The sequence below is a fragment of the Neoarius graeffei genome, chromosome 26 (genome assembly GCF_027579695.1).
Source record: "Neoarius graeffei isolate fNeoGra1 chromosome 26, fNeoGra1.pri, whole genome shotgun sequence".
NCBI classification, from domain to species: Eukaryota; Metazoa; Chordata; class Actinopteri; order Siluriformes; family Ariidae; genus Neoarius; species Neoarius graeffei.
In genome coordinates, this window is record NC_083594.1 from 49,295,266 (window position 1) to 49,320,068 (window position 24,803).

The 24,803-nt window shown below is 41.7% G+C and overlaps 2 protein-coding genes across 3 annotated transcripts; one reads left to right on the plus strand and one right to left on the minus strand.

The window, feature by feature from the left end:
• The first annotated feature begins 929 nt into the window (after positions 1-929).
• Positions 930-14,007, plus strand: cep15 (centrosomal protein 15). Of its 2 annotated transcripts, XM_060910733.1 has the most exons (5): positions 930-1,230; positions 3,148-3,271; positions 6,131-6,199; positions 9,290-9,494; positions 13,938-14,007. In XM_060910733.1, exons 1-4 carry the CDS (start codon positions 1,178-1,180, stop codon positions 9,479-9,481), a joined length of 438 nt encoding a protein of 145 aa, XP_060766716.1. In that variant the 5' UTR covers positions 930-1,177; the 3' UTR covers positions 9,482-9,494; positions 13,938-14,007. The 2 variants fall into 2 exon arrangements, with proteins under 2 accessions (XP_060766716.1, XP_060766715.1); XM_060910732.1 differs by lacking the exon at positions 13,938-14,007 and having other exon boundaries at positions 9,290-13,931.
• Positions 14,008-21,951: 7,944 nt separating this feature from the next.
• Positions 21,952-23,997, minus strand: fezf2 (FEZ family zinc finger 2). The gene is made up of 4 exons (XM_060910206.1): positions 23,251-23,997; positions 22,829-22,963; positions 22,529-22,661; positions 21,952-22,208 (listed from the first exon to the last, which is right to left on the minus strand). Exons 1-4 carry the CDS (start codon positions 23,995-23,997, stop codon positions 21,952-21,954), a joined length of 1,272 nt encoding a protein of 423 aa, XP_060766189.1.
• Between the last annotated feature and the right edge of the window lie 806 nt (positions 23,998-24,803).

Below are 24,803 nucleotides of genomic sequence, written 5' to 3' on the forward strand. Positions count from 1 at the left end.
AGTGCTGCAATCAACTAGTTCAATAAAGTGAATCAATTAACTATAATAGGTGGAACGGTGGTGTAGTGGTTAGCACTGTCGCCTCACAGCAAGAAAGTTCTGGGTTTGAGCCCAGTGGCTAACAGAGGCCTTTCTGTGTAGAGTTTGCATGTTCTCCCCGTGTCTGCATGGGTTTCCTCCAGGTGCTCCGGTTTCCCCCACAGTCCAAAGACATGCAGGTTAGGCTAATTGGTGGCTCTAAATTGACCGTAGGTGTGAATGTGAGTGTGAATGGTTGTTTGTCTCTATGCGTCAGTCCTGTGATGATCTGGTGACTTGTCCAGGGTGTGTACCCTGCCTCTCGCTCATAGTCAGCTGGGATAGGCTCCAGCTTGCAGGATAAGTGGCTACAGATGATGGATGGACTTCTAAGAACTTCAAGGCAAATACATTATAATGGACCTCAACTATAATATCATAAAAAAATTACTACTTCTGTTGTTGTTGGTAACACCACCATAAAAATGGACCTCTGATCCCAACTTTGAGGACCATGGAGCTCAAGAACACTGTTCTTTCATGATGTCTTGATATAAATTATTTTTAACCTTTTGTCGCCATCTGCTGGTGATTTCTATTTAATAACCTGAATGCTGTTTGAAATTAAAGTCCCTTTGTTCTGCTCTTGTGATAATTCAGGATATTCTAGACATTAAATTATTACACCATGAATAATTCATTTGCACTGAATACAATCAAGAAAATCACGGATCTTTTTATGCAACACTGTCTAAAAATATATTTTCTTCCAGTCAAAGGCTGTTGTAATTGTCTTTAATGAACAGCAGATGGCGGGCGTTCACAGATCGCTTGCTGTTTGATCAGCTGAGCCATTACAGCCAATGAAAATGCTGGAATTGTGTTTCCATGGTCACAGGCCATGCTGTCAGGAAGTGTGCACGAGCGGGTTCCATGGCATGGATAGCTCTTAAAACGCAGCAATTTTTATTTTCTTTAAAATTTCAGTTGTTAAATGCTTAAAACAGCACTGACTATTGTTTTAATTCTTTGTCTTATTTCAGACATAACATTCGAGTGAAATGGAAATCAATGAGAGTGAACATGTTAGCTTAAGCTTTATATTGTTTGCTAAGTCATAAAGTTTGTTTGTTTGTTTGTTTTAATTAAAGAAATTAAAATGGCGTCCAACTCTCACGACGAGCTTCAACTCAGCAAGAAACACGAGGAAATGTAAGTCTTGGGCACAAAGAGAAATATGTACACAGTAGTCTTTAAAAAAAAAGAGTTAAATACATTTACATATTTAAATATGCACACACTGGTGCATAAGTATTTGCACCCTTGAAGATTTCTACACTGAGTATTGTTACAACATGAAATGGTCTTAATTTGGAATTATGTCAAGTATCTGGGGATATATAGTGGGATGGCTTGCCTGGAGGTCATCGGAGGTGTGCCCTGTGTGTGAGCTGTACAAGGGACCCCCAGGATAGGGTGCCCCTGTGCAAGGGACCCCAGAGATGGGTGAAGTACGAGTGTGTGGGGCACCCTGGTATGGGAGAAGTACGGAGGGATGCCTGTGTTTGTGAAGCGCATAGGTGCACTTCCCGAAGGTGTTGTGGTCAGGGTGCAGGTTTGGCACCCTGTAGACCTGGGTTCAAGGCAGGATAAGGTGACTGTTCTCTTGCTTCGCTACAGATGGTGTCAGAAGTGGGATGGCTTGGTGGGAGGCCATCGGAGGTGTGAGCTGTACATACAAGGGACCCCGAGGATAGGTGGCCCCTGTGTGAGGGACCCTAGAGATGGGTGAAGCATGAGTGTGTGGGGCACCCTGGTAGGGGAGAAGTACGGCTGGGGGATGCATGAGGGACACCTGTGTGTGTGTGAAGTGCATGGGTGCACTTCACGAAGGTGTTGTGGTCAGGGTGCAGGTTTGGCACCCTGTAGGCCTGGGTTCAAGGCAGGATAAGGTGACTGTTCTCTTGCTTCGCTACAGATGGTGTCAGAAGTGGGATGACTGCTCTCTCCCTTCACTACAGATGGTGTCCGAAGTGGGATGGCTTGGTCGGAGGCCATCGGAGGTGTGAGCTGTACAAGGGACCCCCAGGATAGGTGGACCCTAGAGATGGGTGAAGCATGAGTGTGTGGGGCATCCTGTTAGGGGAGGATTATGGCTAGGGGATGCGTGAGGGACATCATGGGTGCGCCCTGTTCCTGAATGGGAGGGCAGTGTGATGGAGTGCCCATCACTACAGTTGAGTATGTGCTCTGACTGCCATATTAATGAGCCTGGTTCTTTGGTGTTGTGGTCAGGGTGCAGGTTTGGCATCCTGTAGACTTGGGTTCAAGGCAGGAGACGGTCACTGTTCTCTCACTTTGCTCAACAAACCTTGGTGCCAACAAAAGTGGCATAATTAGTTGAATGGTGTTCACCTGTGTGCAACTAATATGTCACGTGACCACAAGAGGCCCTAGAGATTGTTCAAGAACATGCACACAACCAAACACCGAGACAACTGCACTTTAGCGGGTGCTAAAATACATGAAAGGTCATGCTAACCCTTAATCAACCAATCTCAAAGCACAGACAAACACCAGTTTTCGACATATAATAGAACAAAGTAAGCTTTTCTTTATTTATTGCTGCCCCCGAACCCCTGCTTAAATTCGCTCGATACAATATGGCCCACTATCCCAAACACCAATAATCATGGACTTTACTGCATACTATCTATGTCAAATCCTAAGATAATTTCTTTAATAATAATTAGGGATAATCTCTTGCATATCATGAGATGTTTTGTACAAATTTGAATGAACAAGGATGATGAAGTTGTAAGAAAGATAGATACAAAGGCTAGTTTTAATACTTTTTGATAACATTCATCTCATCAGGTCATTTCCAGTATGGTTAATAGATTGGTTTGATGGTTTACAGCTATAACTAAATAAATGAATGAATGTCTATCGATCTATCTACTCAAAATCATGTTTATAAGCTTTTAAATCCATATTAAAAATGAACTGGTTGCTGATGATAGGACAAGTCAGTTCCAGCTGCAGTGAGCTACTTACCAGTACTTGTTGGACGAAGTGGGATTGATCTGAGTCATGTCCTGACTGTCTCGCTGTGCTCCTGCCTTGCAGTTTGGGGAAGAGAGCTGTTTTACTGCAACAGATGGAGATTTGCTATGAGCAGCAGAAAGCCAAGAAAAAGCATCAAGCCACGATGTTCCAAGCTGCACGTGAAAGGAATGCAGAAATACTGGAGGTACATTACATTTTTATTTCATTAGCTTTGCCATAAATCCTAAAATTAATTAAAAAAAACTTGTAAAAATGTATATTATAGATAGATAGATAGCAGGGTGGCCACAACAGCATTAGTCAATTACTGTGGGCCCAAAGTATGTAAAAAAATAAATAAATAAAATTAAAAAAAAAATTACATTATCAATGAAGTTAGTCTATCGACAGCATAACACAGGACATGCAAGACTACGGACTGGATCACGCTTCACACATATAGATTTGAAAGTGTGAGGGTTGTTGTAATCATAATTATTTAAAGAAGAAAAATAATAATTCAACTTGGTAAATTTAAAAGAGCTAAGATGGTCTATGTTTCAATTCAGTTCATCAGAAAGACTGATTAAAGCCTTTTCAAATAAATCCTCTATTACAAAAAAAAAGCACGTTTAAGTTATTTTTTAATTACAACTGAAGTGGCTGAGGATTTTCATAAAACTTTTGGTGTATAACTTGCTGCTTTGTTCGTTGTAACACCCGAGTCAACTCATAAAAGACTCGTTTTGCTGATGAACTGAATCAGGTGTGTTGGAGCACAGAAAATAATATTATCAGGGCTAAAGCAACTGGTTATTTCATTTTCTACAGTGAAGTTGATTTTTGCACATTCTACTGTTTAAAAAAATCAATTAATTTTGACAATTTAGAAATTTATACAATTTCTGAAATTTATTGAATGAATAAAGACATATTTGCCTAGATAACGTATGCTCTGCATGTTGAGAAAATATTATGATGTGTGTATTGATTTCTCAGTGGTTTTCATAATGACAAACCATGAGCTCTAAACTTATATTTATCTATTTTAGCCTTATGAAACCCATCGAGTCTGACCCTGTGTCCGAAATCGCTCTGTACTCACTATATAGGGCACTATATAGTGAGAAGGCCATTTTGTAGTGCTGTCTGAAACAATAGTGAGGATTATTACACTCTATATAGTGCGCTCAAAGTATCCCACAATGCATCACGAAAAGTAGTGTACAACCGATGGTCACTAACCAAAGCAATGTATCCCATCATGCATTGCGGTCGCGCTGAAAGAAATCAAATTAAAAGTCTCAAATCTGATTTAATAAAAGGCAGCGGCAAAGAAGAAAGTATTCAGCCTTGATTTAAAAAGAACTGAAAGATGCAGGGACTTTGTATTGATTAATGTCGGAAATGCGCTCAGTATAATATGGATTTATCGTAAAAATACATGCGTGTGTTTACTATTTTGAAAACCCACCAGCTGACTGATCTGGCACGTTTTAATTGTGCGACAGTAATGACATAAATACCAGCGTGACGGATTAGTGTCCGAAAGTGTTTTTTCATTTTACAAGTGAGCTCACTATATAGTGAGAAGGGAGTAGTGAACGAGTGAGTGATGGGTTGTACCTTTTTTGCTGCCCGTTTTCTCAACAGTTTGCTCACCTGCCAGTTCCCACCCACCAGCCAGCTCTCCAATCATCTCTCTAGCAACCAGGGAGAGTAAAGGATCACACTTGCACTCCTTGTTTGAACTGCTGCTCTTGCTGCATCACAGGGCAGTGTAACACACACCGAGGAAAATGCTGTCTGCCTTCTTCTGCATGCGTCATTGCACAGATGCTCACAATTGGCTAGTGTCACTTTGATTGTCAGAGAGAAAGTGAGTGTGTGTGTGCACGCATGCGCCATCCCTCCCACCCAGAAAACATGGACAATTTTGCTTCATGGGCTCCTGACAACACCAACGCGATCAGAGAATAGTTAATGCCGTTCTGTTGCACCGCTTGCCATTATCCATTTCTGTAACTTTAAAAGCCAGTAGATCGTGCCATCTTTAAGGGTGTTTCCACGTGTAGTTCTTTTTAAACAAACCAAACTCTGTCCTTGAAAGGTGGACCAACTGAAAGGGGACTCGGTTCTTTTTGTGTTCACATTGGTAGTTAATTTGACAGAGAACCCTTTTCTCTTTCTGGTCCACTTCGGCTCTGATGTGGCCTTGGTTCTCTTTCTGTTCACACTATCGTTACCAGCGGCCATGCGTCCATGTGTTTGTTTTTGCGAGCGTCCCAGTGCAATAGCATGTGAGCTGCCTATGGTAAGTCCAGAGGACTAAAACGCAATGGGAAAAGGCGAAGCAAACCTGGAGCACTTTGTTTTCACAGGACACATATTGAGCAAACCGCAACACAAGAAGAACTTTATTCATCACACGCTTGTGAAATTCCTCTCTGCATTTAACCCATCTGAAGCAGTGAATGAGCAATGAACACATACACATAGTAGTAGGCAGCCATGCTAACAGCGCCCAAGGAGCAGTTGGGAGTTCGGTGCCTCGCTCAAGGGCACCTCAGCCCAAGGGGGCCTCAGCCCAAGGCCGTCCTATATTAACCTAACTACGTGTCTTTGGACTGTGGGGGAAACCGGAGCACCCAGAGGAAACCCACATGGACAACATGCAAACTCTACACAGAAAGGCCCTCGCCGGCCGCTGGGCTCGATCCCAGAACCTTCTTGCTGTGAGGCGACAGCGCTAACCACTACACCACTGTGCCGCCCTTGAACAAACTTGAAGCAAACGAATGGAGACCTCTTCCCGAAGTAGTCTCAGTTCAGTTCGCTTCAGTGGGGTTTGAATTTGTTTGAAGTGTTCATATCGGCACAAAAAAATGCTGACTAATTGCACCGAGTTCGTTTTGAGGGCTGAAAGGAACGGAGTGTGAAAACTCCTTGAACATGCAGTGTTTAAGTCTGTACTATTAAATAATTATTCAGTAGAATAAATTTTAAAGTGATTTAATAAGTTAGAGTAGTTTATTCTTAATTCAGGTTTTCTATCTTGTTACAGGATTTCCAGAAATTGGAAGAACGTCTTCGGACACGACCGCTGTTGCATCCTGACGTTCTCAGCCTACAGGTATTCAGGCTTTCTGAAAACGATGAATTCATAGAAACCACTGCATTGTGATTTGAGCATTTTTTTTACCAAGGTAGTAATGCTCTTATTCCTTATTTAGCAAGTGAATGTGTGATATTTCTCTGGGCTAAAAACCTGGTTACTTTACATTGACCAACGGAAATGAGGAATGTCTTTTTTGAAGTACAATTATAACCCTGTTTCCAAAAACTTTGAGGCACTGTGTAAACTGTAAACAAAAACAGTGTGATTTTGCGAATTAAGGAAACCCTGTATTTTCATTGAAAAATGGTACAAAGACAACATATCAGATGTTGAAACTGAGAAATTTCATTGTTTTTTGAAAAATATATGCTCGTTTTGAATTTGATGTCAGCAACACGTTTCAGAAAAGTTGGGACAGGGCAACAAAAGACTGAAAACGTTGTGTAATGCTTAAACAAACAAACAAAACCCTAATTTGATTAATTGGCATCAGGTCAGTAACATGATTGGGTATAAAAAGAGCATCCCAGAGAGGCGGAGTCTCCGAAGTAAAGATGGGGAGGGGTTCACCACTCTGTGGAACACTGCGTGGGCAAACAGTGCAACAATTTAAGAATAACGTTCCTCAATGGAAAACTGCAAAGAATTTGGGGATCACATCATCTGTGGTCCATATATCATGAAAAGATTCAGAGAATCTGGAGAAATCTCTGTATGCAAGAGACAAGGCTGAAAACTGACATTGGATATCTGTGATCTTCAGGCCCTCAGGAGACACTGCACTAAAAGCAGGCACGTGTCTAGAGTGGAAATCGCTGTATGGGCTCAGGAACACTTCAGAAAACCATCGTCTGTGAAAACACTTCATCACTGCATCCACAAATGCAAGTTAAAACCAGATATAAACAATATCCAGAAACACCGCCACCTTCTCTGGGCCCGAGCTCTTTTACAATGGACTGAGGCGAAGTGGAAAACTGTCCTGAGGTCTGACGAATCAAAAGTAGAAATTCTTTTTAGAAATCATGGACACCACATCCTCCAGCCTGAAGAGCAGAGGGACCATCTGGCTTGTTATCAGTGCACAGTTCAGAAGCTATATCTGTGATGGTATGGGGTGCATTAGTGCACATGGTGTGTATAGTTTACACATCTGGGAAGGCTCCATTAATGCTGAATGAGATGTACAGGTTTTGGAGCAACTTCCTGCCATCCAGATAAAATCTTTTTCGGGGAACGCCTTGCTCATTTCAGCACGACAAGGCAAAACCGCATTCTGCATAGCTCCATAGTAAAAGAGTCCTGGTGCTAAACTGGCCTGTCTGCAGTCCAGACCTGTCTCCCATTTGAAAACATTTGGTGCATTATGAAGTGCAAAATATGACAGGATTTCCTGAATTATTGAGCAGCTGAAATTGTAGATCAGGCAAGAACAGGACATTTTACTTTCAAAACTACAGAAATTGATCTCATCAGTTCCCAAGCTGTTGTAGAGGCGATTCAACACAGTGTTACCATATTAACATGCCCCTCTCCCAAATTTTTTGAAACGTGTTGCTGGTATCAAATTCAAAATGAGCATATATATTGATTTCAAGCAAAATTTCTCACTTTCAACATTTGATATGTTGTCTTTGTAGTAATTTCAATAAAATATTGGGTTTCCATGATTTGCAAATCCTTGCATTCTGTTTTATCTCTATTTTTTTACACAGCATCCCAACTTTTTTGGGAAATGGGATTGTCGTGTTTTGTTTGTTTGTTTGTTTGTTTGTTTTTTAAACACTTTTCTGGAAGTTTTCATCGTAATGATGTGCAGTAACTTCAGGACTCCTTTATCAAGATGGACAGGAATTAATTTATTCATCAACCATTTTTCTAACTGTTTACACAACTTGATACGATGAAAGTCCTGTAAATTTGTTAAAAATATTCATAACCTCCTGATCCTGCTGACTGTATGTTTATGCAGAACAATACTCACTGTCTAACTTGACGAGTGTAAACCTTGACTTCAAATCATATCATTTGTATGGATTACTGCGCTTTTATATTTGGATTGGACCGTTGAGGTTAAATTGCTTCTTTTTGTTTTAAAGTGCATATCCTGGACCAATTTCGTGTTTTTTTTTTTTTATATGAAAGTATGTCCATTTCCACACTCATCCAGAAGGGTAATTTTGCACAAGGCCATCTGTCTAGAGCAGAAAAAAATAAAATAAAACGCGTCTGGAAAAATCCCAAGGGAGTCTGGAGCCAGATTCGTGACGTCACCTGTGGAAGCGCCAGCAGGCTGCGCGAGCTTTGCACGGTTTCAGTGCACAGTCTGTGTAGATCAAGTTTAGCAGCTAGCAATTTTGCATTGCAATATGGAATTGTCACCTGAGCGCAACATTACCTTTGGATGAAGAATATAATGAGATGTCAGAATTATTTCTTACCCTGGCAACAGTCAACTTGTGAATTGCTGATTTTCTTGGTCTTTTTCACGGCTCTGCTTGGTCTTTGGCTTCCGGGTGCCTCGCACGAAGCGCTCCTATTTCTCTCTCATTGTCCGGTCTTTTGGAAAACGATGAGTACTAATCCCATCATGATTGGTGTTGCTACACCCTCCTACGATACATCTGTTAACCATTTTAATAATTACGCGATAACGTTGAAGAAATTTGCAGAAAACCACCAGGTCGTTTTCTCATAAACAAACCAGCGCTGACATAGGATTCAGAAGGAGGCGTCCGGCATGTGACATCACGGAAATCAATGTTTGTCGGGAAATCCAAATGTCAAGTTTTTCAGAGGAGGACCAATTCGCATCAAATGGCTTGATTTCAGCTGAATTTTTCTGGTATTGCGCAAGGTGAAAAAAAATTTCACAAAATGCAAAATGTGACAGATATTTAATATAAAATAGGAGAATTACATTGATCTTGCTCCTGCATTTACCCGTGATATGCACTTTAAGCAGTTAGCAGATGCCTTTATCCAGAGCAGATTATGATTAATCCTGTAAATATAGTCAATAGAAATGATCTGAAAAATGCTGGTCTATACCTTTAAACAGTTTGTTGGATTTTTTTTTTTTCTTCCGCATACTTGATGTTTTAGACTCGTTATTGGGCCTCAGTGGAACAGAAGCTTCCAGAATGGGAAAGCTACATGCTCGGGAAGGGTCAAGCCCCGATGAGTGAAGAGATGTTCTTACAAGGACTCCAGAAACAGAAAGGTACTGAAAATGACTCTTCATCTGCACGGACTAAGGGCAGACCTCCTCGACCCAAACCCAGGTCTGCTGACTGATGTGAATTAGAAGGTAGGGTTCAACCAAGGAGCTCGTATCTGAAATTATATCATATACTGCACTGCATACAAATGTGTCAGCAATGAGTTTATTTTTAAATTTAATTTTTGAACAAGTGCCAGTTTTGGCAGTAGCACTTCTATGAAAGGCTGGCGCTCCTGTTAATTTTCAGTTTTGCTCCACGCACACTCTTATTGTGCGTACTATATGGTGAGCGTTAATGATGTGCTCGACCTGTTCGCTTGAGATTTCATCACCTGTCTCGCTCAGTTCAAACGCGGATATTTAAGTGCTCATAAGTATTAAAAAGCGAAGGCAGTATTTCCTTCGAGCATGACATAACACATTTCCGTGTGTCTCCTGTGTTAAATATCAAGATCTGGGGCGACTCGTTTGCTCTTGGGAGGAGGTGTATGAAAGATAAGAGTGCTTTTGCGTTTCACTTGAGTAGTTCGTGATGGAGAGACATTTTTGTATTTTGCACTTCCTGTGAAAAGTATTTTTTTAATAGTTGCCACGTCCAAATGCAGTCACTCAGACGAGGTCTATAAATGTCAACTTGGACTTCAGGAATAAAATAATTTACACTCTTAAATTTGTCTACAAGATAAACCACTTTGGACTTAAAGGACTTGATCAAACAGCAAATAAATGTCTCTGAGGTATGGCAGGTTGGTGTAAAATTGTGCAGTGATGGAGTCTTTCCACAAGGTGGCAGTACAGGCCATCAGTGACACAAACCATTAAACCTCAACAGATATTTGTCATGAATGTATGCATCACGTCCTGTAAGTATGTTTGCTGAATGAATTAATTGATCTTGTGGTTTACAGTCATACAGTATCTCTAATCGTCATGCTATTTTATGTTTAATGAGTTTATTGACTGACTTGTGCCATGAATTTGTGATGTGTGTTGATGTGATACCTGTTCTTTTGGGATCATGAAGATGAAAATGATTTAAACTCTCATATGCAATTTCAGATCCAGTAAAAAGGATCCATCATGTATTGATAAAAGTTAATTTTAAAGGATTTAAGATGCTGTTTGTAGTAGTAATAATAAAATAAAAGCAATTTCAGTTAATTAAAGCAAAGAACAAGTACTACCTGGGGTCTGGGGTGGGTTTTTTTTTTTTTGTGTGTGTGTGTGTGTGTGTGTGTTACGGTGGTGGAAATCAATCACATAATACAAAGTTATAATCATTGATTGTTTATCCTGTAGATATTAGACAGTTTGATCATGACAATTTAATGGGTTTAATCCATAATAAACGTCAAAGAATTAAACAAAAAAGCTCTAGGTTTCCAGGAAATTACTGTCCATATCTAAATACTTGGATTATGTTTCTGTTCCTGACTGCAAAAAGTGATAAATCATAGCTCATGCGTAGATATTTTACTACTTTGTGTTAAACTTGATGGAAGTTGTGGTCTTTTTACTTTCCAATACACTGTGTTCACCACTTGGTACGTTTTTGACGAGCTTCAGAACCTTATATTAAAGTGCATATCACGGGTAAATTCAGGAGCAAGATCAATGTAATTCTCCTGTTTTATATTAAACTTTGGTGAAATATCTGTCACATTTTGCATTTTGTGCAATTTTTTTTTTACCTTGCGCAATACCAGAAAAATTCAGTTGAAATCAAGCCATTTGAGGCGAATTGGTCCGCCTCTGAAAAAACTTTGCATTTGGATTTCCGGGGAAACATTGATTTTCGTGACGTCACGTGCGGAACGCCTCTTTCTGAATCCTACGTCAGTGCTGGTTTGTTTATGAGAAAACGACCTGGTGGTTTTCTGCAAATTTCTTCAACGTTGTCGCGTAATTATTAAAATGGTTAATAGATGTATGGTAGGAGGGTGTAGCAACACCAATCTTGATGGGATTAGTACTCATCGTTTCCCAAAAGACCGGACAATGAGAGAGAAATGGGAGCGCTTGGTCTACACAGGCTGTGCACTGAAACCATGCAAAGCTCTCGCAGCCTGCTGGCGCTTCCGCAGGTGACGTCACGATTCTGGCTCCAGACTCCCTTGGGATTTTTCCAGACGCGTTTTGTTATTTTATTTTTTTCTGCTGTAGACAGATGGCCTTGTGCAAAATTACCCTTCTGGATGAGTGTATAAAGGAACATACTTTGATATAAAAAAAACCCCCCGAAATTGGTCCAGAATATGCACTTTAAGGTTCACAAACCAGTAGCCAGCTCGACCTCAGGCCACTTTCTTTTACTGTTTTTTACATGTTCCTTAAACTGCCACATGGACATGCAAGTGTGGTCATCTCTCAGAAATTGTCCTTATCTAAAACAAGCTTGCATAATTATGCAGATCTGTTTTTGAATGTGGCTGTCTTTTTTTCCTGAGCTCTTGGTAACGATGAAGTCATGACTCCTTTATGGCTCAAATCCTCAATGAGTGCTCTCTCTGTTCACAGTAATTGCTCTTCTTTTGTCTCTTTGAAGACTAATTTTAAGGTCAGCCACTTGGCGTATATTCACCATAACTCGGTGATAATAGCAGTGGCCCGATGCCCAACATATGTCGTGAGATTAGGTGTGTTTAGGTGCTTTGATTGTAAAAACTTGATAGATATGAATTGAATGATTCCAGAAAGCATTTCGATGCTGCAAAGAGAACGGTGATGAAATAATTCATGTTAAGATTGAGGGTTTTTTTTTTTCTTGCACCAAATCAAATATGTTGCACTTTCTATCTGTCTCCTTTTCTCATTCTTTGTCACATCATTCCCCTCTGTCGCTCTCACTGTGTACTGACCAACATGGCAGTCCCTGGATCAAGCCCTAATTGCGATGATCAGACCTGCGCTGGGTGACTCGGAGTGGCGGCTTGACAAATGCAATCATCCGGATGGCCGGGGTTGAAGTGGCGCTGGTTGGCAGCTGCCCATGTTCCTCAGCTGGGACTCGCTCTTGCCCCGGAGGTCAGGGCACCAGTCACCCTGATGAGTGGGTAGGGAACAAGAGTCTGGGGTGCCAAGGTGGGGGTAGTTATCAAGATGCTGAATTATCTAAAAAGGTTTTGAAGAGCACGATCTGGAACCCTTCCAAATGACTAGTTATGTGTTGTGTATACTCATGAAGAAACCCCTCGAGCTAGTTTGGCCATGGACACCACCATGAAGGAGAGGGACAGAACAGAGTGAGTGGGAGACAAATGCATACCTGGGCTCTGGCCAGCTCTCCGTACTTGATGTCTTTATTTCATTACAGGGGTGCACCATCCGATCATCAATTGTGTTCATTTCTTGTTAAGGTGTTGCTGTTCATCAAAGCTCATCCACTTTAATTAACTAGATTTATGAGGCAATAATTTCTATCCACGCATCGCCATTATGTTGATTGAGACTGCAAACACTTGTGACTCTCGTCCGCCACCTGTTATTTGGTCAGTCAACAGCACATTGTACTGCACGTATAATCCCGCAATCTACTTCCCTGATCTTAGCCCATGTGTTAAACTGAAGATCGGCTTTAGGGTAGATCTGCAGGTCCGAGTTAATTAACCTCCATCTTTTGTGACATAAGTGAAGGGGGGGGGGGGATCCTGGGTCAGAGGATTAACACCGGACATCTCGGCATTAGCATTCCTGCCAAACAATGAGACTGTTTCCAGATCAGTTTTGAATAGTATCCAGAAAGGACATTTTAATAGACTTTTATTGACTGAATCCTTGCACAGATGTTTTCTCCTTGGAGGATAAGCAGCCCTAGTTATGTTCCCATTTATTTTAAATTGTCAGGCTGTCTGCATTGATAGTTGTCTAATGGGGGATTTGGGAGGAGGAGGTGGAGGGGGAGACTTGTGAGAGCTCGAGTGAATGAGGAGCAGATTGTTTTGAGGTCAGGCCTTCTTCTCCCACCCCCCACCCCCTCCCCCCAAACAGACTGTGTGTAACGTGTTGGGCGAGAGGACAGAAGTTCCCCTTCAGCTGCCTAGCCTCAAGGGCCAAAGACTGCTTCTGAACGGAGGTCATGCCAGAGACTGACATTGATGTTATTCCAGCGGGGCAGAGAGCCCACGTTCTGCTCCCATGCTGCTGCCTGGAGACCTCTAAGCCATAAAGCACCTTCTCAGAGCGTGCCCTTGACGATTCAAGGCCTTGTGGGTGTGCAGGATGGCTTCAACTCAAAAGCAGAAGCCGCCTTTGCACCCACTGAGGGCCTGGAAGAGCATAAACAACTGATGTGTGATGTTTTATCGAGACACCTGTTCATGACTATATTGTGGGATTTCGTTTGTGTTCTAATTATCAGGTTTGCTTTGCGATCTGCACAATGTACCTCTTTTTACCCATCCTTTTTTCCTTTCTTTTTTTAATGCGAAACTTTTCAGTTTTTGCTTCTGAACGGGGGTCATGACCGAAGTGCAAGCTCAAAAGTATACTTGTTAGGGGGTTGTGTTTTCATTTTTTCGTTTTCTCTTCTAGGTGGAACATCAACAACGGATGTAAAATGTATGAACAGCTAATTGTTAAAAAAAAAAAAAAGAATCCTGTTGTGGTATTCAATCAATAAACTTCTCTCATTTATGTGCATTTTAGTGATTGTTTGTTTTCCATATGAGAACATAATTATATTTAAATCAATCCAAATTTGGTCATGGAATGATACATTGACTCCAGATCAGTTTAATGATGGAGATACTTGAAACACAGAGCAGAGAAAACACCAACCAGTGATTGGAGCCTCCCATATACATGTCATCTGAGGGAGTGAGTCAGCCAGCCATCCGTGACATTAAAGGAGAACTGAAGGCAAATTTTTTATTATCAAAATTCTATTTCTCATTTTATTAAATATAAGAATGCATTTTCGATCGCTATTTTGTCGCTGCTATAGCAAGTTATGAGTGTTTGAAATATGCTGTGTAATATATCAGTCCATATGTCAAAGTAAACGAGATTCGTTGAGACCTGTGCGAGACATCGTAGGACGGAAGTAAAACGTACAGCGGAAATCAAAGCGACCAACATCTGCCAAAGTTGTCAAGAGACGCGCGCGCCCTCTTTCGAATGCTGACGTGATCAAGCTGGAAGTTTTGTTTGTTTTGGAAGCAATCAGGAAAGTTTGAAAAAAGTAGGCAGTAATCGTCATTTAAACTTGTTTTTGTGCAATACTTCGTTTGGAAAACAGTTTTCAAAATGGCGGCACTGACACCTGGCTGACACGTCACGTTTCGAAGTCTCGCACAAGTCTTGTGAAGATCGCGCGGATAAGCGACGCCTGCCGTGGACCAAACGAACTAAATTCAACACGGCTACAAACCGAATAGGCCGATAAGTACTGTATAATATTTAATTGCAATTAGTTGCCAATACGAGTCACAATATAAGGTTACTAAAACTGAAAACGTAATTGAACATGTTAATTAAGAAATAAAGCAAATTGAAAAATGACTTCAGTTCTCCTTTAAACCTCCAGCCTGTTATTGCATAGGTTCCCTTACGCTGCCAAAACAGCTCTGAACTGTCAAGTCATGGACTCCACAAAGATCTGCTGAAGGTGGACTGTGGTATCTGGCACCGGTATATGAGCAATGCATCCGATAAATCCTGTAAGTTGTGAGGTGGGGCCTCCATAGATCAGACTTGTTTGTCCAGCATATCCCAAAAATGCTCGATCTGATTGATATCTGGGGAATTTGGAGGCCAAGTCGACACCTTGAACACTGTCATCTTCCTCAGACCACCATTCCTGAACAGTTTTTGCAGTGTGTCAGGGTGCATTATCGTGCTGAAAGAGCCCACTGCCATTAGAGAATACCTTTGCCATGAAGGTCTGCAATCATGTTAAGGTGCATGTCAAAGTAATCTCCATGTAAATGTCAGGAGCCAAGGTTTCCCATCACGCTTGCACTGCAAGCATCACACCTGACTCTTCCAGCTTGGCATCTCTCCTCCAGGTAAGCGACAGGCACGCACCAGACCATCTCCAAGATGTAAAAGAAAATGTGATTCATCAGACCAGGCCATCGTTTTCCATTGTTTTGTGGTCCATTTCTGATGCTCATGTAGGCACTTTCAGCAGTCGACAGAGGTCAACGTGGGCTCTCTGTTTGGTCTGCAGCTACACAGCAAGCTGTGATCCACTGTGTGTTCTGATGCCGTTCTATCATGGTCATCACTAACTTTTTTTCAGCAATTTGTGCCCTTCTGTGGGATTGGACCAGACATAGCCTTCTCTCCGTGTGAGCCTTGGATGCCCATGACCCTGTCGTCGGTTCATCAGTTATCTTTCCTTGGACTACTTTTGGTAGGTACTAACGACTGCATACCGGGAACATCCCACAAAACCTGCTGTTTTGGAGATGCTCAGACCCAGTCATCTCGCCATTCCAATTTGGCTCTCAGATCCTTAAACTTGCCCGTTTTCAACATTTTTTTTTTTCAACTACGAGAACTGACTGTTCCCTTGCTGCCTTACACTGTATGTCCCACTCCTTGACCGGGGCCACTGTAACAATATAATCAGTGCTATTTACTTCACCTGTCATACTGTATATCCTTCAACTCTTGAACATCTCTGTACATCTTACTGGTTAGACAGCGATGTTTGTTTTCATTCTGAGGCTGCTTCATCACCACTGCTACAGGAAGTCTTTCCTGCCAACTGCAACATCCATCCATCATCTCTAGCCGCTTTATCCTGTTCTACAGGGTCGCAGGCAAGCTGGAGCCTATCCCAGCTGACTACGGGCGAAAGGCGGGGTACACCCTGGACAAGTCGCCAGGTCATCACAGGGCTGACACATAGACACAGACAACCATTCACACTCACATTCACACCTACGGTCAATTTAGAGTCACCAGTTAGCCTAACCTGCATGTCTTTGGACTGTGGAGGAAACCGGAGCACCCGGAGGAAACCCACGCGGACACGGGGAGAACATGCAAACTCCGCACAGAAAGGCCCTTGTCGGCCCCGGGGCTCGAACCCAGAACCTTCTTGCTGTGAGGCGACAGCGCTAACCACTACACCACCGTGCCGCCCCCAACCGCAACACTAAAAGTAATATATATAATGTCTCCATTCTGATTGCCATTATACATTTAATTTACACAATTTGGTTCTATTATTTTATTTTCTACTATAATATATTTGTCAATACTTTTTAAACCTGCCTCAATGTGTGTTTTGTGCAAGTAATGTTTTGTGATTTCTGTGAATTTGCTTCTGCAACACATGAGATGAATAAAGTTTGATATCTATCTATCTATCTATCTATCTTGCTGAGTGTTTTGATTGATGTATTATGGAGTTATCTTTTTTTTTTAAACAGAAGTTCTTACAAATGAGCAAATGGCGATGTGATTGGAGCCTTTTCAGACAAATGAAATCAGAAGCGTAGGTTTCTAATTCGTTCACCTTGACATTTTGAATCTTTTTTTTTTATAACCTAAGTTATAAAGTTTGATAGAATCTTGTGCAACACTTTTTACTTAAGGACAGTACATGACTTCTGACAAAAACCGAGAAACATTTATAAAAATCTGTTTTATCTGTGGTCATCACAAGCAATGCAGCTGATACTGATGTTTTTATTTCCTCAGAATTTTAACTGAAAGTGAGAGTGAAAGTGGATTTAAATTTAGTTTGTATGTTCTTTTTTTTTAAGAATAATTTGATAACTCGACATACAGATGTTTTTTTTTTTTTTTTTTGCTTATTCTAAATGATAGTTTGCTTGATTTTGAGGTTTAACATCTCACATCATGAGCAGTTTGGGTTTTCAGAATAGTAGTCTGTTGTTGTTGTTGTTATTATTATTATTATTATTATTACAACCTTATAAAAGATAATCTGTGGTGTTGTGTCAGTTAGAGAGGAGCAGTGTTTATAACTGAGGACCCCTGTGGAATAATACTGTCAGCTATATTATCAAATTATTTGTGTTTAATAGTTAAGAAAGGTTAATGCGTAGGTTTTCTTTTCTTTTTTTAATTCTGAGGGTCATATTTTCTGACCTGCCGTTGTTGAATAGTTTTGAACATGTCTGTGTGTGCTTATTTGTCTGTAGGTTGTTGTTGTTTAATTTTTGCTTCTCAGTGTTTGTGTTCTTGCTCTCGGTTCTGCAGGACCGGAACCGGAGCGCGCGCGGCTGATGGCGCTCATTAACTTTCCCCCGACACTGACTCGCGAGCGCTTTGTTGCCAAGCAACGGCGTCGCTCTTCACGAGCGGCCAGAGAACAACGCTTTAAAAAAAGAAAAAGCCCGGACTGCCGCTTTAATGCCGTTTAATTAGAATTTCATTTGGTCTAAACGCGCGGGCAGCGGGAGAGAGGAAGAGAAAAGAGACCTAGTTAACATTTGGTGGACTTAATTGGGACCTTTTCTTCGTCGCCTCTCAGCAGAAACGCACCGACACTCCCCCCGGTAATCTCCCATTTACCACCGATTGAGTTGGCCAAAAAAAAAAAAAGTTCGAGTCTCCTTTTCTTCCTGCGTCGTCCAGGCTTTTGTGGCGGCCCCAGTGCCTCTGTTTCGGGCTGATCTCGGTCTCCCCGTTGTTGACGGTTCATTAATGCGCTCTTGTTCCCTGCAGAAACTCCCGCCGCAATCAGCTCCGCCGCCAATTCACATGCTTCTCTGAGCAGCGCGGGTTGCTGAGAGGGGAAGTGCGGAAAAAAGGGCAACGAGGCCGCCTCCAGGGGGTTTATTCCTCTCTCTCTCATTCCTCTCTCTCCCATTACTCTCTCTCTCTCTCCCATTACTCTCTGTCCCATTACTCTCTCTCTCTCTCTCCCATTACTCTCTCTCTCTCCCATTACTCTCTGTCCCATTACTCTCTCTCCCGTTACTCTCTCTCTCTCCTATTACACTCTCTCTCTCCCATTACTCTCTCTCTCTCCCATTACTCTCTGTCCCATTACTCTCTCTCTCTCCCATTACTCTCTCTCTCTCCCATTACTCTCTCTCCCGTTACTCTCTCTCTCTCCTATTACTCTCTCTCTCTCCCATTACTCTCTCTCCCGTTACTCTCTCTCTCTCCTATTACTCTCTCTCTCTCCCATTACTCTCTGTCCCATTACTCTCTCTCTCTCCCATTACTCTCTCTCTCTCCCATTACTCTCTGTCCCATTACTCTCTCTCTGTCCCATTACACACTCTCTCTCCCATTACTCTCTCTCCCGTTACTCTCTCTCTCTCCTATTACTCTCTCTCTCTCTCTCTCTCCCATTACTCTCTGTCCCATTACTCTCTCTCTCTCCCATTACTCTCTGTCCCATTACTCTCTCTCTGTCCCATTACACACTCTCTCTCCCATTACTCTCTCTGTCTCCCATTACTCTGTCCCATTACTCTCTCTCTCTCCCTCTCCCATTACTCTCTCTCTCTCATTACTCTCTCTGTCTCCCATTACTCTCTCTCTCTCTCTCTCTCCCATTACTCTGTCTCTCCCTCCCATTACTCTCTCTCTCTGTCCCATTTCTCTCTCTCTCTGTCTTATTACTCTCTCTCTTTGTCCCATTACTCTCTCTCTCTGTCCCATTACACACTCTCTCTCTTTACACTCTCTCTGTCCCATTACTCACTCTCTCTTTTTCTCTCTCTCTCCCTTTACACTCTCTCTCTGTCTCATTACTCTCTCTCTCTCTCTCTCTCTCTCTCTCTCTCTCTCTCTCTCTCTCTCTCTCTGTCTGTCCCATTACTCACTCTCTCTCCCTTTACACACTCACTCTGTCCCATTTCTCTCTCTCTGTCCTTTTACTCTCTCTGTCCTATTACTCTCTCTCTCTCTCTCTCTCTCTCTCTCTCTCTCTCTCTGTCTCCTCAGACATTGGCAGCTTTGTGCAAAATGCTTCTTTTTCTTCTTTTTTTCCCTCGTCTCGCACAAACATGGCTTTTTGGTGACACCCTTCCCACCAACTGCTTTTGTTGATTTGAAATGATCTAATACACTCTGTGTGTGTGTGTGTGTGTGTGTGTGTGTGTGTGTGTGTGTGTGTGTGTGTGTGTGTGTGTGTGTGAGAGAGATTTACTTGGATATGCGCGTGCATTTGATGGCGACAAACAGTGTAAGGTCCACAGGTTTGGTGATGGGAGGATTGTGAATGACTTGTGTTTTAATTCGGCAGAGCTCTCATGTGTCAAGACTCGTGTCTCAGGGCAGCTGTGTTTACTGCAGACTGGACACACAGATGGCTCTAAAGACTGTTATAAAATAGCTCGAGCTAGTACTGATAGTATTAGCTATAGAGCTCGTGTTTTCTAATGTTTGTTGTTATGTAAATTAATTTTATAGAAGAAAAATGTCCTTTTGTGGCTATAATTGCACTATGACGTCCCTTTGAGGTCTGTATTATTTCTTTACATGTGAAATATTCCTCACTCTGAAATAAATGTCAGTACAACTGATTCATTCATGAACGTTATATCCGGCGCGCACACAGCAACACAATTCCCAAAATGCTATTTAAGGTCATCTTTTATTTTATTCTATAATTATATTTTTTGCTTACTTGGAGTGCATAAACTAATACGGGAATAAAACTGTTTTATGTTTTGGAGAAAAAAAACTTAGCTAATAATAATGATAATAATAATAATTTTTAATGTTTTGCCATAAACTTTATCATTTTAGGGTAAGCAGGCTACTAAATATAGTCTACGTTTCAACAAGCTCGTTTCAAAGTTGACCAACAAACCGTTCACAAGTGTTTTCCAAGTGCCACGTTTGGATTTATTGATTGATTGATGCACATCGGTCACTTGTCAAAAAAAATGGCGACTTTCTGTCCAGCAAAATGTTCCCATTGAGTTTTTTCCACCCTCATATTTTGTGTGGAAATTATGACTAATGAAATTCCTGTTGCACGAATAACCAGTGATCCTGATCTTTGATCTTTGATCAGTCACTGGAGTTATTCCCGCTCACTGGTGTCACACTGACAGTCCTGACAAATTTCGATTCTTGTTCAAGATGGAGTCTCAAAGCACGCATCAGGATAAATTGTTAAATCTATTAAATCTTCTTTAAAAAATTATATATATATATATATATATATATATATATATATATATATATATATATATATATATACAGGAATTTGACACTGAAATTATAAATTATCCACAAGGAAAAAAATATGGAATGAATAACTTGGGGAAAGTCTCTTGGTGTTCTGGTCAACGGCGACTCGGTGCTCTGAACTTTGACCCTTAGGCTATTTAGAGGAAGGTTGGAGAGTAATTTCTAATCTTATATGTGTCAAATAAAATGTTAAGCAGAATTTATTGCGTGGAGATAAATTCTCATGTCCAGGCCATTCAGTGGGTTTGGTAGCTGGTTTAGTTTTTCTCTCCGGTTCCCTTGACGTTGCCCGGTAATTGGGACGCGGAGATTGGTGATCACGCGCATCTCTCTCTCTCATATGCATCACCGTTTCCGCGCACGTGTTTAGGATAATATTGTTCCAGGAGCCGCGCGGAATACATTCTGCCTGATTAAAGTGGTTAAATGTGGACTTTTTCCTATTATCGACTAGAATCAATTTTATGAGCGCGACTGGATGCGCAGAAACGGCCCCCCGAGCCTCTTTACTTCATTAAGATAATAAGACTCTGAAGAGTCCATGTTTTATCTGATAATTTGAGGCATTAAACGGAAGTCGGGTGCGCGTGCCGGTCGGACGTCCGAGTGTATTCGCTTCACTGGTTTCGACACTGCATGATGAGGGTGTGTGGTGTTGTTGTTGCATGATGTGCATGTGCTGTTTGATCGAAAATGAAAAGTGTTGTTATTGGACCAGAATTCAGAAAATCAGACGAATCTCAAAAGAGTCACCATCACGTTTAAAATGTGTCTGGAGACGTCAATGAATGTTGAAGCTCCATGATGAAAGCTCTTTCATTTCCTGTCATTACCTACAAGGAAAAAAATATGGAATGAATAACTTAGGGACGGTCTCTTGGTGTTCAGATATTTTATATGTAATAAAGGTCCACATATAAGCCAAATAAATCATGACGCAATCAGTCAAATTTAGTATTAAATTAAATTGAAAGATTTCGGATGTGCTCTTGATATAACCACGCCCACATTTGGAATCCAGAAAGCAGTCAATTAGAATAAAAACCGACATTAGCATTTGTATAATTTTTTTGTTTTTATCTGTATCAATATTCTAATAATAATTTCAGGCACGTGTTTTGTAATGCATAAATAAATAAAGTGTTTAAAATATTATTTTTGAAAATGCTACTTTAATATTAGGTCTGCATTATTTTTTTGTTTGTTTGTTTTTTTATTAAACAAGATATTATGCATGAATTCGTGCAGCATGATGAATAAAATGCTTCCAGATCTTTTTTTTTAAATAATACTTTATTCTGTTTTATTTACAATTTCCGCTGTGAAGTCATCCCGTCATCCAATCAGATCCTTTTTTTTTTGTTGTTCTACACTGCTTGTTTTAGCTCAAGTCCGTTTAAAGTGACTCTCAGGTTTGGACCCTGGTTGATTCTTCAGGCGTCTGTGAGCAGCCCGTGTTGTTTTCGTGCAGCTTCCGCACATGCTTTTTCAAATCAAAGTTCCGACAAAAGCCTTTTCCGCACGTCCCGCACGTGAACGGCTTCTTGTCGTTGTGCGTGTGCATGTGGAAGGTCAAGTTGTAGATCTGATGGAAGGCTTTGCTGCAGATCGTGCACTTGAACTGTTTCTCGCCGCTGTGCGTCAGTTTGTGGTTTTTGTAATTGCCTAAAGAAAAAAAAAGGTATAATTGAATGCAAAAAAAAAAAAAAAATCCAAACTCAAGCATCTGAGGAAAGGGTTGTTTTCTTAATCACTGCTTTGCATGCTGAAGTCAAGAAGTTGTCAAACTCGCTCACGATCAAACCCTTAAACAGCCTGAAACTGTCAGATTATAAAGCGCAAAGGCTTTGCGCCTTGACCCATAAAAAATTAACAAATTCTTTTTAGCATTAAGTGACAGTTCATATTTCCATCCAAGCCCGTGTGCGTGTTTCTGCTGTTCTCTGAGCTGAAAATGAATCTCCCAAGTTTGCCTTAATTCTTACCTTTTTGGTGAAACCCTTTTCCGCAAAACTCACACACGAACGGTTTGTATCCGGCATGGATGCGCACGTGCGTGTTTAACGTCGAGCTCCGGTTGAACGCTTTTCCGCACTGGGTGCATTTATGAGGTTTTTCCTGTGAACAGGTTGGTATGACTGGTTTTACTGAGGCTACATGGAGTGCACGTTTAAGCATTTTAGTGCACAATATGCGCGATGCTGTCTCTCATAATAATAATAATAATAATAATAATAAATGCAACACTGATGTGTTTAGACAGCACACATTTTGACAGCACTCACTTGTGTGTGTATAATTTTATGTCGACACAGTGTGCTGGCCTGGCGGAAGCCTTTCCCGCACACTTTGCAAACGAACGGTCTGGCCCCCGTGTGCACCGGCATGTGGCGGGTGAGGTTGTAGTGCGCATTAAACACCTATGAGGGAAAAAAAAGACATGCACTGATTTTAGTGTTGAGAAACAGAAAGAAAGATTGAGCAGTCATGGTGCTCAAGAACAATTTTTTTTTTGCATGGACTTTTGTGTGTGTGGAATTGTGTTTATAATAATAATGTGCATCATTATTTCATAATGTAGAGTCCTGCAAAAAGATTGAATTGACACTTTTGATGTGTAAATAATTATCTGATGGATTTCACTGTGATGAAAATGTTCTTGTTGGACTGTAGAAAGAACTATTTGTTGTATTTCCGAATAATTTACCTTTCCACAAACTTCGCACGTGAAGTTCTTGGGTTTCCCGTCCGCCGGACAGGTATTCGCCTTGCTGTGCACTTTGGCGCTGTTCTTCTCAGAACCCAGCCCGTGGTTCTCCTTCATGAGATGGTCCAGCTGTCCGGGCAGACGCTCTTTATGTGGATACTGCGGCGTGGGCACTTTCTCAACCAGTTTTGCGCTCTCGAGCAGCAGCAGCTTCTGGTGCGCAGTCATCGCCTGGGCCTGCGAATTGGCGACCACTGAAGAAAGCAGATGTCCACTGAGCAGCTCGGGTTGGTGATACGCAGCATCCAGGTAATTGAAATAGTACAAAGATGCGTTGCCTGGCATGGTCATTGCTTGATGGATAACTTGAGGTTTGATCACCCTGCTCCCTGGCAGCAAGTCCGTTTTAGTGCATGCGCCGCAGCTGGATTTGCACGCCGCCGCCGCCGCTGCCGAGGCGCACAGCGCACCCCGGAAATTGGCTCTCCAAAATTCGGAGTAGTTCACCAGAGCTTTGGCGTGGAGGTCGTAGGCGAAAGGTTGGATGGGAATCATGCAAGGGACTGGCGCGCACAAACCCGTCGTCCTCTTCCCTTCAGTGTTGTCCGGTCCTCTGCGCTCCTCAGTCGTCTTGGACATGATCCTATCGATGGAGAAAGCCAAGGGTTTTGGAGAGGACTCGACCGCGCTCCTGGGCTCGAGTCTCGGGCAGGACATGACCGTGTCCAGGGGCAAAGAGCTCGCCATTGCGACTTCTTCTTCTTCTTTTTTTTCCCCCTGCCTAACTTGGTATGAGCAGCGTCCTTCACCGGTGTGTCTCCTGCTGGAAGCCAGAGAATCAGAGACACTACATCAGTTTTAATAAGCACCTCGCTTTCACAGTGTCACCCCTTCTCCCCCTTCCCTCCTCCCATTTACATTCAAATGACCATCTCGGGAACAATAGCATCCAGGGGTAGCAGATTAATGCTCATTAACTAGTACACACAAAATTAACAGGACATTACAGAGCTCGTTAAGGAAAGAATAAGACAGAACTTCCCCCTCCGATGCCAAGTTCAGTCGTGGAAAACGCACAGCCAGGAAAGGGGAAAAAAAGGTGATGATGTAGTTTACCTTCTCCCCCCCCCCCGACAGCAAGTGGTGTATTCACTGCTAACTGCGCTCTGTCACATTTTCCACACACTTTCTGATGAGCTCCTTTCTCTCGGGGTGACACAGAAAAGCCATCTCCATCACCATCACCATCTCCATCTCCTGTCCCTTCTGCTATACCGCCCATTTATACGCAGCCATGGGGGTGGCAATGTTCTGCAGGACAAAGAGTACAGATTATTAGTTATAGTTATGTGTCTGGGCCCAAATCTAGTTGCACTTACATTTCACACACACACTTCATATATATATGTATGTATATATGTGCGTAAAAAGCAGCCTTGTGTTTTATTCTTCTTATTCTTTTTATTATAATATATGAAAGAGATGCATCTGGACATAAATATTTTACACTCCCAGAAATAAAGGTTGTATCGTCAAGGGTACATTTTAATTAA

Coding starts and splice junctions, on each gene's coding strand:
- cep15 (XM_060910733.1), top strand. CDS start 1,178: ATGGCGTCCAACTCTCACGACGAGCTTCAACTCAGCAAGAAACACGAG. Junction 3,272..6,130: donor GGAATGCAGAAATACTGGAG/GTACATTACATT, acceptor ATCTTGTTACAG/GATTTCCAGAAATTGGAAGA. Junction 6,200..9,289: donor CTGACGTTCTCAGCCTACAG/GTATTCAGGCTT, acceptor TTGATGTTTTAG/ACTCGTTATTGGGCCTCAGT.
- fezf2 (XM_060910206.1), bottom strand. CDS start 23,997: ATGGCGAGCTCTTTGCCCCTGGACACGGTCATGTCCTGCCCGAGACTC. Junction 22,964..23,250: donor CGTGCGAAGTTTGTGGAAAG/GTAAATTATTCG, acceptor TTTCCCTCATAG/GTGTTTAATGCGCACTACAA. Junction 22,662..22,828: donor ATAAAATTATACACACACAA/GTGAGTGCTGTC, acceptor ACCTGTTCACAG/GAAAAACCTCATAAATGCAC.